Source organism: Scyliorhinus canicula, chromosome 1, assembly GCF_902713615.1.
Source record: "Scyliorhinus canicula chromosome 1, sScyCan1.1, whole genome shotgun sequence".
Lineage (NCBI taxonomy): Eukaryota > Metazoa > Chordata > Chondrichthyes > Carcharhiniformes > Scyliorhinidae > Scyliorhinus > Scyliorhinus canicula.
The window spans coordinates 194,190,409-194,211,018 of NC_052146.1; the positions used below are offsets into that span (position 1 = coordinate 194,190,409).

Sequence of the window (20,610 nt, forward strand, 5' to 3'; positions counted from 1 at the left end):
TGTACCCTCCCCATTTCATCTTCGAATGCCCCCCACTGCTCTTCTGTAGGTTTCCCCACAAGTAACTCTTTCCACATCCTGACTTATTTTGTTAAAATCAACTGTCTCCCACTCCAAAACCTTGTTTTGTAACTTGTCTATTGCTTTGCCCACAACAAATTTAAATTGAACTAAAATGCTCCCTCACCAACACATCAACCACCTGTTTGGCTTCATTCCCCAGAATTAGGTCCAGCACTGCACCATCCCTTGTTGGATCCTATACAAATTGAGCTAAAAGTTCTCCTGTATACATTTTCAGAACTCTACTCCATCCAAGCCTTTAACATGATGGCTATCCCAATTAATTTTGGAAAAGTTGAAATCACCTAATATAATTACCCTCTTATTATTTTTATACCCTTCTGCGAATTGCGCACATATGTGCTCCTTAATTTCCCGCTATCTGGGGGTCTATAATAAACACTTAGCAATGTAGCTGTCTCTTTTTTATTCCTTTTTTTTCTTTCTTTTTTTTTTAAATTTAGAGTACCCAATTATTTTTTCCAATTAAGGGCAATTTAGTGTGGCCAATCCACCTACCCTGCACATCTTTTGGGTTGTGGGGGTGAAACCCACACAGACACAGGGAGAATGTGCAAACTCCACACGGACAGTGACCCAGGGCCGGGATTCGAACCCAGGTCCTCAGCGCCGTAGGCAGCAATGCTAACCACTGTGCCACCGTGCTGCCCTTTTTTATTCCTAAACTCTACCCACAAAGCTTCATTTGATGCCCCCTCCAAGATATCATCTCTCCTTACTGCAGTAACTGCCTCCTTAACTAATAATGCAACGCCTCCTCCTTGATTACCACCTCCTCTGACTTGCCTGAAGATTCTATATACGGGATGTCGAGCTGCCAATCCTGCCCTCACTAAACCATCTCTCTGTGACAGCTATTATATCATAATTACAAGTGTCAATCATCCCCTCTATCTCATCTCCTTTTACTTTAATACTCCTGCCATGAAAATAGAGGCCACCCAGCCTTGTTTTACTCCCTTGAAACTCACTACCGCTGTATTCCCTCTGACCTGATTGCTTTTCTAAATTGTACTGTGTCCCTATTCTGCTATCAGTCTGCGTCTTCTCCCCCTGCCAAACTAGTTTAACCTCTTCCCAACAGCACAAGCAAACCCGCCAGCAAGGATGTTAGTGCCGCTCTGGTTTAGATGTTGGCCGGCCTGCTTGTACAGGTCCCACCTTCCTCAGAAATGATCCAAATGGTCCAGGAATCTAAAACCCTCCCTCCTGCACCAACTCTTAAACCACACATTCATCTGTGTTATTCTCCTATTCCTGTACTCACTAGCATGTGGTACTGGGTGTAATCCAGAGATTATAACCCAAAAGATCCTGCTCTTTAGTCCATTGCCTAACTCCCTGAATTCTTGATGCAAGACCTCATTCCTCTTTCTACCTATGTCAATGGTACCAACATGTACCATGTCCTGTGCTTCATCATTCTCCCCCTTCAGGATGCCCTGCAGCCGTTCAGTGACATCCCAGACCCTGGCACCAGAGAGGGAAAAAACCATCCTGGAGTCTTTTTCATGACCACAGAAGCGCCTATTTGTGCCCCTGGCTATGGAGTCCCTTATGACAATTGCTCTTCTGCACTTTGACCCTCCATGCTGAACAACAGATCCAGCCATGGTGCCACTGCTCTGGCCGCTGTTGTTGTTTTCCTCCAAAAGGCCACCCACCCCCAACATTATCCAAAACGGTATACTTGTTAGAGAGGGCGACAGCCGCGGGGGATTCCTGCACTGACTGCCTGCCCTTTCTAGCAGTCACCCATCTGTCTGCCTGCACTTTGGGTGTGACCATGTCTCTATAACTCCTGTCTATGACACTGTTCGCCATTTGCATGCTCTTAAGTGCATCCAACTACTGCTCCAACTGAACCACGCAGTCTGTGAGGAGCTGCCATCGGGTACACAGCCTGCAGATGTAGCCATCCGGAATGCTGGAAGCGTTATGGACCTCCCAATCTCACAGTTAGAGCACTGCACCCCGCTGACTGGCATTTCTTCTACCTAGTTGCTTACAGTTCATTAATCCAATAAAGAGGGCACTGAACAGAAATGTGGCTTGTCTTGACTTTATGGACCTGAGTGACCCATTCAGTCAGATGACCATGAGTTATAAATGTGATGTTTGGAAGCCTTTCTTCAAGGCCCATCTAGTTTCTCCTCTACCATCCTGGTGTTAACGTACTCCAATGATAATGGACTTCTTGCCTAATCACAGCAATTAAAATCAATCAATTTATCTACATAGAAGATGAGGAAAGCCCCGCCGGTAGATAACATTGGGAACAAGAGGTTCAAGGTTCCTCCCAAATGTACAAAACTTACTATGTCTTTTTGCAAAATTAGACGTACGCTGTACTGTACTGTACAGTGGAACTGACATTGGCTTATAATAATTAGATCAACAATCACTCACCTGAAGTCTGTGTCTCTGTGCTGGTTAGGTTAATTAGGCCAGATAGCTTGTCCTCCTCCTCTTTGAGTTTATGTCCCACCCTTTTCACCGTCTCAATGCTCCCGCGGCATTCCGACAACAGCTTCATCTGGAACAGATTAGGGTGGAAATGGAGTAAATGCGGGTCTTCAACCGGCATCCCTTGTGAGTTAGAAGGGTCCCCAGTCAATAGAACACAAAACCTCCTGTTGGTTGTGTGATGACCGAGCGACCACACTACCATTTAATTTGTACAGAAAGTGAAGCAATGATAACAGAACATATACAGGATGCTGTTCACAAAGGTTGAACCCAGTGCAACCATTTCGTCTGGAACAAGAAAACCCCTTTTTAGAGAAATCAAAGCATGGATTCCCAATGTTTGGATTTTGGATTTAATGGATTTTGACCCAGTGACAGTGCAGGAATACCGATATATTTCCACGTCAGGATGGTGAGTGATTCGGAAGGAAATTTGCAGGTGACAGGGTTCCCATGTATCTGCTGCTTTTGTCTTTCTAGATGGTAGTGGTCATGGGTTTAGAAGATGCTGCCTAAGGAACATTGGTGAGTTACTGCAGTGCATCTTGTAGATGGTGCACATGTGTGTCGGTGGTGGAGGGAGTGAATGATTGCCAATGGGGCGCTGATCAAAGTGGGGATGCTTTGTCCTGGATGGTGTCGAGCTTCTTGAGTGTTCTTACAGCTGCACTCATTCAGGCAAGTGGTTTTGAACTCAGTTTAAAAAATAGGAATCTGAAAGTAAAAAGCTGGTATCATTAGAAATGACCGTAAAGCTGCCCGATTGGCAGAAAAAACTCCAAGTGTTTTTCAGGGAACTAAACCGGTTGTCCTTAGCGGCCTCAACAAATACATGGCTTCAATTTCCACACCAATGTTGATTTTTAATTCCCCTCTGAATAGCCTACTAAAGGGCGGCATGGCGGCACAGTGATTAGCACTGCTGCCTCACAGTTATGATGACCAAGGTTCGATTCTGGGCCCAGGTCACTGTCTGTGCAGAGTTTGCACATTCTCCCCGTGTCTGCATGGGTCTCACCCCCATAGCCCAAAGGTGGACTGGCCATGTTTGGTTGTGCCTTAATTGGAATTTTTTTAAAAAATGAATAGGCCTACTAAGCAACTCATCTGCATCAAACTTGCTAACTGCTGTTCAAGGCAGCGACCATTACCACCTTTTTAGGACAGCTGGGGCTGGATAATAACTGCCCAGCCTTGCCAGTGATGCCCAGATCACCAGAATGAATTGAAAGTTACAAGGCTGGATGAATTGCCAAGCTTGATAGGGAATGCCTGGCAAATTCTGGTTCTTTGGTGGGATTTCCCGACCCCATCCCCTGAGGCATGTTTTCTGGTGGCGGAGGGCGACTCACCTTTGGCTGCTAGCAGGATCTTCCGGTCCCACCGAGGCCCATGGCGTTTTGCGTGGCTCCCCTGACCTGCCGCCAGGAAACCAGCCGCCACAGGGGGTTCACCGTCCACAGGACTGGAAAATCCCTCCCATTGTTTCTATTCACTCTATTTCCTCTGGTCGGGGAAGTCCCGAACAAGTGAAAGGCGGAGTGGGGGGACCACTAACCTTAAAATAAAAGCTAGGCCGTGTTAGGGGTTATGTGTCAGGAAAGGCTTCTTCTGTTGACGCTGGGTCCAATTAAAAATGTCAAAACCAAAATTGATGGATTTTTGTTGGGCCAAGGTATAACAGGTTACACTACAGAACCATGGCAACTAAATGGAGTTGGCACAGATCAACCATTACCGAACAGAAGACAGAAATAGGCTCGTGGGACTGAATGGCTTCCATCCGAGTCTGATGGGGAACTCCGCAATTTTTACCACAATAAGAGACAAGCAAACTTGAGCCCCTGTTAAAAATCCTTACTCAGCTGCCTACAAACGAATTATTAGGGATTTAAAAGAGATTATTCCATCTCCCCTGGTGTTGAAGACAGGTTTTCGACATTACAACATGCCTCTCCAACCCATGGTCTCAGAGCATGAGGCTCTCCCTTACATCACCACAAGCCCCCCCCCCCCCCCCCCCCCCCCCCCCGCCCCCAAAACCAACACAGCCCCAAACTCACATATCCCCAGTAACTGGAGTCCAACTCGGGGCCTGTGGGCGTCTTGCTGCGGATGGCATTTTCTGTTTGCTGCAGATGGTACCGGCTGCTGTCCAGGGCTTTGTCGAGCTGGCGGATTTGAGTCTCCAAGTGTCCGGGCTCCCCTGCTGGTGTTGGAAAACAAGTCGAGTACATGAGGAGACTTGGGCCTCAATGAACGGGCGGCTGCTAACGAAACACATTTGCGTGCAAATCCAATCACCGCCGAGGGAATTGAAACTTGGTGCCCAAGCCTCAGCCCAGCAGTCATGGCACTGCAGAACCAGATGGTGAAGTACATGCAGTCTCTAACTAACCAAAACCTACCTGTACAAGGCTGATGCCGAGCCCCCCCCAAGAGGCTGAGCATGCACTGACCACTTAGACTGGCCCAAAAAATTCAACAGGGTTAAACGGAGGTTAATCAGTTCAGGTTGGATTTGCATTTCACAAACAAGTGAGAGGCACAAATCGGAGGTCAGGTAGGGGGTGATGCAAGGTCAGTGTTAAGATGGATGACTAAGGATAGGGTTTGATGTTGGGAGCCAGAGCATGCTTGGATGGTTGATTGCCTACCAGTGGATCTCAATGTACTTTCTGTCAGTTTTACATAGGCCTCAGGGCTTTCGGGGATCACTACATCTGTGAAAATAAGAGTACAATTTCAACAGCTACACAATCGGCATTGGGTGATGGTTATTCTCGCCCACCATGTTCTTCGTAATGTTGTCAGAAGGCTCCATCATCCCTAACACATCAAGCATTTGTCAAAAACATGACTTTCATGATTTTTAAACTAGATTACTGAGTGCAGACCAGTTATGCAGTTAAGCAATAATTGAAGATACAGTGTTATGATTAACTAAAAAGCCTCTGACGTTTACTGTTTAGAAGCCTACGTTCTGTGAGCAGGCTCTCATTATTTAACACCATCACACTCCTGGTGTTCCATAGAATCCCTACAGTGCAGAAGGAGGACATTTGGCCCATCGGGTCTGTACCGACCCTCCAAAAGAGCACTCAACCTAGGCCTGCAACCCCACCCCACCCAATCCCCGTAACCCTGCGCATTGATCATGGCCAACCTACCTAACCCGCGCATCCTGGAGCTCAGAATCAGAATTAAAAGACTACTGTAACAATGTATCACATTAATCATCAACCAGGGATTAAAGATTAATTTCCCAGGAGAAAGAAAACATGGAGCACCTTCTTTCAATACCTTTATTAATCAGTTATATCAGGAATTGTGGGTGGTGGGGTGCAGATGCACATTTGGCTGACCAATGATAAGAGAGTAGATGTGAAACAGTTCGAGGTCATGCAATGGAACCTTCTGGAATATGCCCGACCTGGGTTGGCAGCCCACTCTCACTCCAAGCCGTGCAACTTCACGCTATCCACACTGCTCTTAAGCTCGAACACAGCAGTGACGTTTTGAACCGGAGACAGCCACCTTTCCTTGGGAGTGGGAATTCAGCAGCAGGAAGTAATCATTCAGTCCTCAGTCCTTTGTACCATTCCCCATCTGCCCACCTTAGATCCTTGACCCTCTATTACCTTTGTCTAATAAAAACATTTCAACTGCAGTTTCGGCACCTCATCCCGGCCCCACAGTGTGTATTTCAGTGGCCGAGATAGCTCACCATTGGCTGCAGGCAGGAACATCCGGTCCCGCCAATAGCTACGGCATTTTGTGTGGCTCGTCCGTCCTGCCACTAGGGAAGCACCCCGGGAGGTCAGCTTCGACAGGGCCGGAAGATCCAGCCGGCAGAAGGGCCGGATAAACCCGCTCCCAGCCTTTTGAGATGGGGGACAGATTTCTAAATTTCCATTTCCTTTGTGCGAGGAAATGTTATCTGGCATCACTACTGAAGGGTCTCGCTCTCACAAGATAATGCTCCCTCATTCTGAACTCCTGCCGCCCTTCCCACAAAGAGCAAATCGTTTCCCTCTATCCATCCTGTCGACTTCTTTAATCAACTGAAATACCTCAAATAGATCACTCCTTAACTCTATATTCAATGGGATACAATCTTTGCAACCTGTCCTCATAATTTAAATCATTTAACTATAGCATAATTCTGCCAAACTTCTGATGCACTCCCTCCTAAGCCAATATTTCCTCTCTTTTTAAAAAAAAAATATTTTTAATGGTGTTTTCAATATTTACACAGTTGCACTTTATGTTTAATTTTACAGTATGTGTGGTTCTTGGTTACATCCTGGCATCTTCTGTCTTGGTGTGCCTTCCTCCCCTTCTCTTCTCCCCCCCTCTTGGTATTCTCCCTTTTTGGTCAGGGTGTACTGTCCCCTGGCTCCTGATCTCCCCTTTCCCCCTTCCTCCTTTTGTGCTTTCTGCTGTGTCTGCCTTGCCGGGGAAATATTTCCTCTTTGAGATACAGCACCCGGAATTGAATGCACCTCTCCAGGTAATGGCTGACCAGAGCTTTTTGCAATTACAGCATAATCTCTGTTCCTTTTCCAACTCCCTTGGGATAAGAGCTAATATTCTATCAACCTTTGAAATTCTATCAGCTCCCCTCTCATTCTAAGAGAGCACATCCCTTGCGTCAGCTCCCTCGGGTTACATCAACCAGCCTAACTTGCTTGTCCCTCAGAAGAGTGGAGCCAAACCATGCCCATATGTTTTGGGCATGCCCGGCACTGGGGGAATTCTGGCAGGGGGTGGCGAGGACGGTGTCGAGGGTGGTAGGGTCCAGGGTCAAGCCAGGCTGGGGACTCGCGATATTTAGGGTTGGGGTGGAGCCGGGAGTGCAGGAGGCAAAAGAGGCCGGTGTTTTGGCCTTTGCGTCCCTAGTAGCCCGGCGGAGGATCTTGTTGCAATGGAAAGATGCGAGACCCCCAAGCGTGGAGACCTGGATCAATGACATGGCGGGATTCATTAAGCTGGAGAAGGTCAAATTCGCCCTGAGGGGGTCGGTACAAGGGTTCTTTAGGCGGTGGCAGCCTTTCCTCGACTTTCTGGCGCAACGATAGGGAACTAGGTCAGCAGCAGCAGCAACCCGGGGGGGGGGGGGGGGGTTCAGGGGGGTATTGTTTATGTTAATTTAATTTATTTTGTTGTTCATCGGGTTTGGTGGGGGGGGGGGGGTGGGGGGGGGGGGGGGGTGGGGGGGGGGGGTTTGTTATATGCGTTGTTATGGGTCCAGGGGGTGTTTATTATTGTTATTATTCTGTTGTTATACATTTTTCAAAAATTTCAATAAAAATTATTTTTTTTAAAAGAAAGAGAACAGGGAAGCATGAGTCAGCACGAGGAACAAGAGTCTGACAAAAATGGCCGCCCTTCTGCCCTGTGAATCACATACAAACTCTTTTGCCACCTTCCGTCCTCTGCAGCTTTCTGAACAGTGTGTTCCACTCAGAAAAAATTAACCTATTTTGTGGATATCTTGCTGCTGCCATCTTGACTGGGGGATTTTAGGAACCCCATCACTGTCAGGATTCCCTAGTTTCTAGCCAACCTCCATTCTGGGAACTCCCGATTTAACAGAGTTCCTCTCTCTCTCTCAGTGCTTTATTTATTGTTTACTCTGTCCATGGGCATTAGTAGTGAGAATTTCAGTACTGAGGGAGTGCTGCCCGGTCGGCGGTGCAGTCTTTCAGATGAGATGTTAAACACAAGGCCCAGTATGCTCACTTGGGAGGATGTTGAACGTCTCACAGCAGTGCCATGGCATCCCATTGCTGTCCTGACCAATAGTTATCCCTCAACCAACATGAAGAGACAGAATTAGTTGGTCGTTGTCGTGCTACTGTTGATGGGAGCTGGCTTTGTGCAGATTGGCAGCCCAGCCACCTTTCGCATATCACCATAACAACTACAGTTCAAAAAGTTTTTTTATTGGCTGGAAGGCACTAGTGGGGCATCGTGAGGAAGGTGAAGGGAGCACCTCCTTCTACTACTTCAGAATCTTTAGTAGAAGATGCTCTGGCAGGGAAGCTATGGCTTATTTTTTTTACATGGGGGTGGCAGCACGGCGACACAGTGGTTAGCACTACTCCATTTTTTTCAATCAAAATGTATGACCTCACACTTAACAATGGTAAACACCATCTGCCACATTTTGGCCCACTCTCCTAACCTATCTATATCCATTTGTAAGGTTCTTATTTCCTCATTGCAACTTACTGTCCCACCTATTTTTGTGCCATCTGCAAATTTGGCATATCCCTATATCCAAGTTGTTAGTATAGATTGTAAATAGCTGGGGCCAAAGGACAGAACCCTGTGGCACCCCACTAGTTACATCTTGCCATCCAGTAAAAGACCCACTTATCCCGACACTCTGCCTCCTGTCTTCTATCCAAGCTAATAAATTACACCTAATCCTATGTGATCTCACCTTTTGAATGAACCTTCTGTGCGGCACCTTATCAAATGCCTTCTGGAAGTCCAGATATACTACATCTACAGGATCCCCATTATCCACTTTGCTTGCGACATCTTCAAAGAACTGAAGCAAATTAGTCAAACATGCTTCGCCCTTCATAAAACCAAGCTGACTCTGATGGTTAGCGCTTTGGCTTTCCAAATGTACTGTTATTACTTCCTTGATAATTGATTCAAACAATTTTCCAACAATAGATGTTAAACTAACTGGTCTTAAATTTCCCATATTCTGCCTCCCTCCCTTTTTGAATAAGGATGTTATGTTAACATTTTTGCCTTCCACTGGAACCTTTCCGGTGTCCATGGAATTTTGGAATATCATAACCAATGGATCCACTACCTCTGCTGCTCTTCCTTTAATACCCTAGGATGTTGGCCATCTGGCCCTGGGGACTTGTCTGCCCTCAAGCCCAAGAGTTTCTCGAGTACCATTTCCCTATTGATGCTGACTGTTCCAAGTTCCACCCTTTCTATTATCTCTGAATTGCCCGTTCCTATAGGAATGGTACTAGTGCCTTAACTGTGAAAACTGAGGCAAAGTATTGATTTAGCATCACTGCGATTTCTGTGTTCCCCACTATTAACTCACCAGTTTCATCTTCCAAGGGGCCAACATTTACCTTAGCGAGTCTCTTCCCTTTTATGTACCTGTAGAAGCTTTTGCTATCCTTTTTGATTTTCTGTGTTAGTTCATTTTTGTAACTTAACGTAGCTTTTTTATTACATTTTTAGTATCCCTTTGTTTATGTTTGAAAATTTCCCAATCTTGCAGCCTGCCACTGGCCTTTGCAATATGATATAACTTAGTTTTTGTCTTTATAATGTCCTTGACTTCCTTGCTAAGCCATGGATGTTTTTTTTACCCCTCTTACCATCTTTCTTCTTCACTGGGATCTATTTTAGTTGTGAGGAATGGAGTATCTCCTGAAACAAATGCCACTGCTCATCAGCTGTCCTACCTGTTAACCTTCCTGCCGAGTCTATACGGGCCAAATCTGCCCTCAAGCCTATGTAATTTCCTTTGTTGTTTAATTCCAGAACACTAGTGTGGAACTCCACTTTCTCACTCCCAAACTGAATCTTGAATTCTACCATACTATGGTCACTACCCCCTAGCGGATCCTTAACTATGAGGTAATTAATTAATCCCTCCTCATTACACAATACCAAATCCAGAGTCGCCTCCCCAACATACTGTTCCAGGAAACAATCTCCAATGCATTCATTGAACTCTGCCTCCAGGCTACCCTTGCCAATTTGATTCCTCCAGTCTACGTGCATATTAAAAATCACCCATTATTATTGCCGTACCTTTCTTGCAAGCCCCCAATATTTCCTGGCTTATACTGTGCCCCACTGTAGAATTGCTGTTTGAGGACCTATAGATTACTCCTACCAAGAATTTCTTACCTTTGTTATGTCGTACCAAGACTGATTCGACATCTTGATCTCCAGTGCTTATGTTATTTCTCATCACAGAACTGATCCCTTTCCTCACCAGCAGGGCTACGCCACCTCCTTTTCCTTTCACCCCATTTTCCCAAAATGCTGCGTACCCTTGGATATTCAATTCCCAGACATGGTCTCCCTGTAACCACGTTTCAGTAATTCCCACCTGTGTTGTTCCTCGTGTCTTAATAAAGCTCGTAGTCTAAAAGGTGGAGAAGATGCTTTATTGTGAATTTGTTCTCTCTTCAGAGCTTAACTTACGGCTACCTCAAATGCTGCCTGCCTGTGTGTCTGTGTCCTGCTACGAGTTCTGCCTTCCGTGAAGTGTCACTTCCTGTCTCTGTGTATTTATAGCTCTCCCGTGCTCCCTCTAGTGCTTGCTCAGTTGTATCGCATCTACTCAGATCTACAATCGCCACACCACCACGTCATAACCTTTTGTTTAAATTTGCGCCATCAGCTCATTAAGTTTATGACAAATGCTTCTTGCATTGAGATACAAAGCTTTTACATTTTTTTTGATGTCAGATTTCCCGACACTTCTACAATTCCTTGGTGCACAAAGATATTCAATTGTTCTGTCCCTCACTTTTATTTTCTGGTCAGCATCCACCACATTGCTAACCTGCACTCTTACCTCCTCCATTAAATTGGGTTTTCTAGTTTCACCTACAACCGAACCCTCTCCCACTATTTAGTTTAATGCCCTATCTACAGCCCTAGTTATGTGATTCGCTAGGACTCTGGTCCCAGCATGATTCAGATGAAGACCGTCCCTTCGGAATGGCCTCCTTCTGCACTGTGGGGATTCTAAGAGCAATGTTGGAACATATAAAATCATTGATTGGCCGAGTGGTTATGGGACAGAATTCAAAACAGAAGGTAATAAAATATGGCATTTGTACGCCGGCAAAAAAAACCAAATGCCAGCTATGAGATTGCTGTGAAAGATCCAATTGGGTGACTAATGTCCTTCAGGGAAGGAAACATGCCGTCCGCCAGCCTCTCTCCAGCACCCACTCCACCTGCACTCTTATTCACTTGCTCCCACCCTCCCAGGATACCCTCACTCTTCCCCACTCCCCGCCACCCCACTATCCACACAGGTCACATCACCCTGCACCCGGCCACCTGACTTGCAGCAGCTTTCTTTCCCACAGCTCACCAGTGATTTCAGCTGCTCCTTTGAGATAGAAATTGCTATCCTCGTCTCCTGCGTCCTCCTCGGCACCCGCCAGCGCCCTTGACACGGCACTCTCCAAGTTCCGACTCAGGTCGTAATCGTGGTCCCACTCCAAGGGAATAGAGTCAACGCTGGCCGGGGTATCGCGTCCCGACCGAGTGTCCTTAGACTGCTGCAGACTGGTTCCCCGGCTCAGCGATAGTGGAGGGGTTGCTGCGCTGTCGGGAGCCCTGTCGAGCCACTGCATGCTGGACAGTTCAATGTTCTCGTCCAACTCCATCTCCCGGTCAGACACCTCGTGCTCATCGTCGGTCAGCTAAACGGAGGGGGAGAGAGGGGAAACCATTATGTTTTCTGCAACTAGGATAATCCAGACTTAAGCAAAAGCAAAAGGGATGCTCTAGGCCAGCCTCCTCGATCCTTCTATTCCTTTCTCTCTCTATCAAGTACATCAGTGCATTGTGCCTCAACCACTTCATGTGGGAGCAAGTTCCACATTCTTTCTGTTTTATATGAGTGCGTTACAGAGTGGGTCATCCTCAGGGTTTGGAACTGTTACCACAAAGCTTTACACAACAGTGACAATCGATACAATCCTTACAGTGAAGAGGCCATTCGGCCCATCGAGTCTGCATCAACCCTCCGAATGAACACACTACCTAGGCCCACTCCCCTGCCCTATTCCCGGAACCCCATGCATTGATCATTGCCAATCTACCTAACTTGCCCATTTTTGGAAATTAAGAAGTTAGTTAGCAGTAATTTAACCTGCACATCTTTGTACTGTGGGAGGAAACCGGAGCACCCAGAGGAATCTCACGCAGGAACGGGGAGAAAGTGCAAACTCCACACAGTCACCCAAGGCCGGAATCAAACCCGGGTCCCTGGTGCTGAGGCAGCAGTGCTAACTACTGTGCCACTGTACCCCCTAACAAAGCTCAGGCCTGTGACTGATTCTGACATTGCACTTGATAGAGACAGAACATCGTTTTGTTTGTAAACCAAGTATTTTCCCTGTCAAGTGGAGTTCTGAGCAGAAAGCACTGAACCCTAAAATGTGGCGATGTTTACTTAATTTTTATTTGTGCAAAGGCTGCATCCACAACCCTGCGCTTCAGGTAACTTAAACCCAAGGAATGTTCCAGCCAACTACATCCAGACCATTACACCCCCCCACCCTCCCCCATCCCAACCCCACCACTTCCCCCCTCTGCCTCGCACCACCACCCCACCACTTTTCTCAGAGAAAAAGCGACGCATATCGGACTTGGTGGAATTGGAGATGAGAACAGAATGGGGTTTACCATGGAGGGGTTAAGGTCAAACAATGTTTGTCCAAGGAAAAGGTCAAGACGTCTGTTGTCAGCTCATTTTGACAAAACGCCTCCATCCTAAACTAAGGATATAGAAGGAACTTGGGAGGGTACAGAGAAAACCTCCATGGAAGATACCAGAACCAAGTGGGTATACGCTTCAGGAAAGGGTTGATGGACTGGGCCTCTTTTCTCTTGAAAAGAAGGTAGCTGAGAGATAGCGGAGGTCTTTATAATTTATGAAAGGTTTCGAGAAAGTGGACACAGAGAGAATGTTTCCTCTTGTGGGAAAGAGCCTCCCTAGAAGCCACCAATATAAAACAGCCACCAAGAAACCTAATGGGGATTTCAGAAGAACATTCTTCACCCAGAGTGTGGTGAGAATGTAGAGCTTCTTACCACAAGGCAGTCATGTTTGGAGCAGTTGCCTCTATTGGCTGTTGAAGCAAGTGGGAAAGATGCATTTAAGGGGAAGACAGACAATTTTATGAAGGAAGAAGGGGAGACGATTACGATAGTAGATTTAGATAAGGAATGATGGGAGGCGGCTTCAATGGCAGCATGTATGGAATACCGTGCCGTACATCCTCTATAAATCCGACCTCTCTCTTCATCCATTCTGTTGGGCCTGCTGGGTATTTAGTAGTTGCATTTAAAAAAATTTTTAATTTGTGCTGTTAAAGGTCAAGGGCGATGTTCTTGGCTTCAATCCTGTAGTCTAGAGTTCAACAGTTCAAAAATAAGTTTTTCACACAGTGTGGCCTACAGCAAGAAGGCGGAGTATAAGAAAGGGTCCATACAAACTGAACAACAGCAAAGATTTTGTTTATTTTCTTTGCAAGAAAGCATTCTCTCGCTGCTGCAATTTTTATTTCTAACACGTTGCTCCCTCGACTGGTCTCTCGGCTGTGTGCATCACCCGAGGCAACTGATCCAAACATGACTGCCAATAAGCCTCCAGGAGGAGGCTGCAGTGACTGAGCAATGAGAGGGAAACAGTAATAAAGAGAGACGAAGCGGGAGTCAGACAGAGAAAAAGATTATAGAGAAAGATTTTTTTTTAGTGAGAATGAAGTCAATAGAGAGAAAGAGATGGAGTGAGTGAGAGAGAGAGAGAGAGAGAGAGAAAGGAGGATAGCTGACTCTTTGCAATCTTCTCAGGGCTCACAGTGTGAGAAGGGAGGGAGAAGTACATTAACATGGCAAGCCTAATCCAGTATAATACGTGTACCAATGTACAGCTCGAATTTTGGCCATGAATTATCCTGTTTAAACTCTCAGAAATTCTTGTGCACTTAAGTGGATCGAATGAGGTGGGACAGGCTGCAAACATGAGCAATAACTGTTTATAGTGACGGAGAGAGCCCTTCCCCCAGTCACTCAATGACAGAGTGCAGGCAATCTAAACATCAGTATAAACACAAATCAAATGTTTTATGTAAAGTGCTGTGTGTATAACTTGATATATTAAAAAGTAGACATGTCCAAAGAATATCTACCTATGTATATATATATATATATATATATATAGAAACCATTGAGACTTATGAGGCACCTACATCATTTTGGTCAAGGACCGAAGGCTCATTCCCAGCTATGCTTTGCCTCGTCTCAACTCGCTGCATACCAGCGTTCAGTTTGCACTCTATAAATAGTCCCCACATCTGCAAATGGTTCTTTCTGATCATAGACACATTTAGGCTGTTGGAACTGTAATATAAAACTGCAGTGCAGGTTGGCAACGAGCCACGGATATATCCATTGCTGCTGATTCCCCAATGGCTCTACACCAGCATTACACAGGTTTACAGTAATACACACACTCAAGTGGCCCCCGGCATCGTAACATGGCATCGTAGCCATGCGATGAATAACCTGCAGTTGCTTAGATCAGATCATTAAACAATGAACCAAGTGGTGAAAATCTGCAATATTGGCGAACAGTTTGCAGTGTTAGATGGCTCAGGGGCGATGCCCTGATTATTATTAAGGAGTGTCAATTGCAGGGGACACTTGGGGAAATAGGCCTCACAACAATAAAGGTGGCAATCACTCACTGTTCATTGGTAGCAGTCTTGTCTCTCAGTTAAACGTTTGGTGGGGGTTGCGGGGGTGGGAAAGGTTGTCAAGCTCCACTCCACAACCTTGACTACAAAATCCAGCTTGAGATTCTAACGTAGTATTGAAGTAGCGCTGCATCTCATCAGAGGAACTGCCTCAGGTGAGATGTTCAAGTAAGGGCCCGTCTCGCCTCCCACATGGATACGAAAGATCCCGGGGTATTATTTCGAGGAAGAGTAGGAGTGTTCCCCTCGGTGTCCTGGCCAATATCAATCCCTCATCCAAAACAAATGATCCGGTCATGATCACGTTGTGTACAAATTGGCTGGTTTATTTCCTGCATTACAACAGTGGCTGCACTCCAAAATGTACTTAAGCTGCAAGGTGTTTTAGGACATCCTGGGACTATGAAAGGTGCTATAGAAATACAAGTCCTTCTCTCTGTACAACATCGAGACACAAATAACTCAACTTCCCTGGTTAGGAGGGAGGTGTTCATGCCGTTTGCACCATGAGATCGGGCTGTGTCACGTCTTTTATTTGCTGACTTACATTTCCTTAGGATGATGAACATTATTTTTCCAATTAAAGGACAATTTAGCGTGACCAATCTACCTACCCTGCACATCTTGGACTGTGGGGATGAGACCCACGCAGACACGGGGAGAATCTGCAAACTCCACATGGGCAGTGACCCAGGGTCGGGATTGAGTCCGGATCATTGGCGCCGTGAGGCAGCAGTGCTAACCACTGCACCGCCCATGGGTGATGACCTTTTAACAGGCCTTCACCCTCCAGCTCCTCTGCTTGTAGCTCCATTTAGTGTCTGCAGCTCTCCGTTGTGTCCGGCAGCCACACAGCTTCTTTCTTAACTCCCATCCTGTTGATACTGTTTCTAGCTCAAGGGTCTCCAGGTCATATTGATCAATAGTTCTCATTATCCAAGAATATTACAACTTGATGCAAACACTCAAAAAGTACTTTTCAAACTCTCTGAAACACATGCAAATTTCACAGACATTATAAAGAAATTTTAAGTTTTCCTTCCGGCACAAAGGTTGGCGCACAAGGGGAAAGCATTGACAACGTGAAATGCTTTGCATCACAGTTGAAAGACCCCGAAACAAGAGAATTAACACGAGCATCTGGTTATAAATTTTTGCAAAGTGAAATAATCCCGATGTGGGAAGCCAGTGGTCGGGAATTGTCACAGTATTGCGGAAACCAGCAAAAGGGACATCACACTCACCGGAAGCTGCATCAGTTTCTTGTAGTAGCGATCAACTCGACCAAAGACCTCCTGATAGTATCGCTGAAGCTCCTCCAGTTCCTCTTCGATTACTGCAGCATCCATAGGCTCACTCTTCTCAATAAGCTGCTCCCCGGCCTCAAAGAGTCTCTCAATCCGGCTCATGTGCAGGGATATCTCCTGCTGGAAGGCCTGTAGATTGGAAGAGGCCCATCATTGCTCAGAGACAGAAGCAATCACAGTGAAGGAAGAGAAGTTACAAAGACCAATGATGGTGGCTTGGTTTATTTTTCGAACATGACCTAAATTTGAAATTCAGAATTGATTTTATTTTTAAAGAGCGAGACCTGGTCCGAAACCAGCCTGTTCTTTCAAGCAACACAAACATTCCCTTGTTCCATACTCCGAGAGTAGGGATGACCCACATCATTGCAACAGTGGGGTTGACTAAAACCCACATACATCTTCCCTCCTTACACATCATTCTCAAAATCTACATGTATCTTCACTCTATCAGTGAGCTGTCCGGGGGCATTTGTTAAACACTTTAGTTTCCAAGGTTGGAGGACGAGAGGAGGCAGGCATTGGAGGAGCCATTAGGGCTGAGGGAGGTTATTGTTAACAGGGAGATGAAGTCTTGGAAGGTTCTGGGGTCTGATGGCTTTCCGGTGGAGTTCTATAAGGCTTTTGCAATGGAGTTGGCACCACATTTGTAGGGGATGTTTAATGAGGCCCTGGAGAAGGGGGAGCTCCCTGGGACACTGACGCAGGCGTTGATCACGTTAATCCCGATGAAGGGAAGGGGCCATTGGAGTGTGGGTCCTTTAGGCCCAAGTCGTTGTTGAACACTGATGTGAAAGTGCTGGCTAAGTTGGTGCCGGGAAGGATGGAGGGATGTGTGCCAGGGGTGGTGGTGGTGGAGGACCAAACGAGTTTGTAAAGAGCAGGCAGCTCTCCAGTAATATCAGGAAGCTGTTCAATGTAGTTATGACGCTGTCGGTGGGGCGGGTGCCGGAGGTTATTGTCCCTGTGGATGCAGAGAGGCTTTTGATCGGGTGGAGTGGAGGTATTTGTTCGAGTTCTTGGGCAGGTTTGGGTTTGGACCGAAGTTTGTGGCGTGGATGTCCTTGTTGTATGTAGCTCCAGTGGCATGTGTAGTTACGAATGGGATGGGTTCACGGAGTTTTGGGTTGCACAAAGATATGAGACAGAGTGTCCATTGTCGTCATTGTTGTTCGCGCTAGCGATTGAGCCCTTGGCAATGGTCCTTAGGAGGTCAGTGGAGTGGCAGGGATTGTGAGGGGGAGGGGAAGCAAGGAGCACGGGTGTCGCTGTACACAGACGATCTGTTATTGTTTGTGTCAGACCCGCTGGAGAGTGTGAGTAGGATCATATGAACAGTGGAGAGGTTTGGGGCCTTTTCTGGGTATAAATTGAATGTCGGAAAGAGCGAGGTGTTTCCGGTGAATGCGGCGGGGCTGGGGGCCAAATTGAGGATGTTGCCATTTAAGGTAGCTAGGGAAAGGTTCAGGTATTTGGGGATTCAGGTGACGAGGGAATGGGCACAAGTGAAATTTTACAATGTTGGCTGGAGGAGATTTGGGGGATTTTAAGAGATGGGACACATTACACCTGACTCTGGCAGGGAGGGTACAGGGCTTGAAAATGAATGTGCTGTCAAGGTTCCCGTTTGTTTTCCAGACCCTCTTGATCTTTCTCCCGAAGGCCTTCTGTCGGAAATTGGAAGAAGGCCTTCTTTCGGAAGATGGTGATCTCAGAGTTTGTAAGGGCGGGGAAGGTGCCGAGGGTAAAGAGGGCCCTGCTACAGAGGCAGAGGCAGCAAGGGGGGGTTGCCGTTCCCGAACCTGCTACACAATTATTGAGCAGTGAACACGGAGGTGAGGCGATGGTGGGGGGAGGGGGGAAGAGTGGTTTAGAATGGAGGAGGAGACCTGTCAGGGATCCAGCTTGAGGGCCATGGTGACAGCCATCGTACTAAGCCAGTTGCAACATTCACGCCTTTCACCCCTGCCCTCCAATAAGAAAATGCAAACAGAGCCAGATGCTTAATATTCTGACACAAAGGAAGCGAGGAAAATAATTTGCCTCGAGGGTCAAATGGGGGTGACAATTTGGAGCTGCCCAGGCTAAATGCCACCCCTTCAGAGTCTAAACATTTGACTTACTTTGAGCTGCTTGATTTTGGCCTGTACGTCACATTCGGAGAAGTGCTCGATGTTGGTCAGCTGCAGGTCCATCTCTGTCAGCCATACCAATATACTCTCACGTGTGGTTTCAAATTCCTCTCGTTGACCAATAAAGTGCTGTACAAACAGGACAAAAAAGCTCACTTGTAAATCCATCCATGTTCATGTGAAGCTCACTTCCAGGTACAAGGCTCTGACATCTTCCAAACCAGGTATGCTTTCCAGTATTTATGATAGGAGTCAGGAGGATAATAGTATCTCATGTTTTTGCCATTCTCCCTTTGCCACCTGGAACTTTGATGGGTCTTACCATATAAACACAAATCCCCCTTTGCCCCATTCTGTCTCTTGCTTTCAGATCGCTTTCAGGGCACACAGTCGCACAGTGTTTAGCACTTCTGCTTCACAGTGCCAGAGACCTGGGTTCAATTCCAGCCTTGGGTGACTGTGTGGAGTTTGCATATTCTCCCTGTGTCTGTGTAGGTTTTCTCCAGGTGCTCTGGTTTCCTCCCACCGTCCAAAGATGTACAGGTTGGGTGGGTAGGTCATGCTAAAGTTGCCCTTTAGTGTTCAACGATGAGCAGGATGGGTGGGGTTACGGTGATAGGGCGGGGGGGAGTGGGCCATGGTAGGGTGCTCTTTCAGAGCGACATGTGCCGACTCGATGGGCTGAATGGCCTCCTTCTGTACTGTAGGAATTCTGTGATTCTATGATCAGACTAACTGGAGTTCCAAAAAGTAACATGAGATTGCTAGAGTTCTTTGCAATACCAGTCTTTGTCTCAATTAAATTTATAGAACAGAGCCAGGCCATTTAGCTCATGTGACCGGTGCTGGTGGTTATGCGTCTTCCCGCGTCTCCTCCCACCCTACTTCATCAATATATCCGTCTTTTCATTTCTCCTCTTTCTGTTTGTCGAGCTACCCTTTATACCCATCTACTGTACTTGTCTCAGCTAATCCAAGTGCAAAGGGGTCAATCTATGAGAACGGGACAGTGTTTGGGTTATCCTGATGATGATCCACTAATTGCCTGCTGATCAATTTATATACATGGGTAATTAGCAATACGTCCACTTCATCAGAAAAAATAATTAATAGTGCATTCCTTTCAGATATGCTCCAAGCAGATCTAAAATAAATTATACAGCGGCAGCAGCCAGTTTAAGGAAAGCACCTTTTAGTCAAGTAAAAAGATTATGAAAACGTAAACATTTTTTGTCACAGCGCTATCCCCTCTTATTTTCAAAATACTCTGCCAATCACCCGTCACATCTCCTTTTATTTTCTTCGGCTCAATGCCCATCTTTTACTTTGCTCACTCTGTTGAATTGATGAGTTTTTTCTCATTATTGTAGTTTTTGCTCATATTTAATGAATGTTACAATCTACAACATTATCTGTCACACATCAACCCCCACACATTCTTTTTTGAAAGAGGAAATCAAATTGGAGCAATTAATAGTACCCACAGCGTTTCACTTGTCAACCCTTCCAACTTCAGGCACTCCTGAGTCAACAGCAAGCACTCCCATGTCAGATACTACACAGCATGATGCAGAGTTAAGCTCCCTCTGGACTGTCCCAGCGAAGCTCCTCCGTCCAAACCTCGAGAGGTTCCCCAAGCAAAGGTGATTTTTCCAATTCCTCCCTCAAGCCATCAATCGGCTGGTCGGGGGAGATATCATCAATCAGTACAAACTGGGGACAATTCTATGCTGCTGGGCCCATACCTGCGAGGAATTAAGTTGAAATTTCTCAAATGCAATTCACGGAGGACCCTGATGGTCAGTGGATAAAGGAGACTTTCATCTCGCCAGCTGAAGTTGTCCAATCCACTGCAGCTCTGATCGCTGAGCTGGATTGGTTCCCAGTTAAGCAGCACCTCAATTTTAAACTCCTCATCTCAAATGTTCATATCCCTCCATGACCTCACCCCCCTCACCAACTCCTAAATCTCCTCCAGCCTCCAACAATCTGAAATAGCGCTGCTCTTCCAATTCTAACTTTCAGAGTAGCCCCAGTTTTAATTGTTCCGCCATTGTTGGCTGCTTATTCAGTTACCCAGACCCTAAAAGTACTGGAATTCCACCCCTA

The 20,610-nt window shown here is 46.3% G+C and overlaps 1 protein-coding gene across 16 annotated transcripts in view; it reads right to left on the minus strand.

The window, feature by feature from the left end:
* Nucleotides 1-20,610, minus strand: part of syne1b (spectrin repeat containing, nuclear envelope 1b) — a 667,652-nt gene that overhangs the window by 33,930 nt on the left and 613,112 nt on the right. For 11 of the 16 annotated variants that reach the window (XM_038805568.1, XM_038805603.1, XM_038805543.1 and 8 more), the window contains 6 exons: nt 18,493-18,630; nt 16,307-16,498; nt 11,666-11,999; nt 5,211-5,276; nt 4,617-4,762; nt 2,494-2,620 (listed from right to left, as the gene is read on the minus strand). In XM_038805568.1, coding sequence (XP_038661496.1) covers nt 2,494-2,620; nt 4,617-4,762; nt 5,211-5,276; nt 11,666-11,999; nt 16,307-16,498; nt 18,493-18,630 — 1,003 coding nt within the window. The remainder of the gene's footprint in view (nt 1-2,493; nt 2,621-4,616; nt 4,763-5,210; nt 5,277-11,665; nt 12,000-16,306; nt 16,499-18,492; nt 18,631-20,610) is intronic. The other 5 variants (XM_038805642.1, XM_038805600.1, XM_038805594.1 and 2 more) reach the window with 3 other exon arrangements.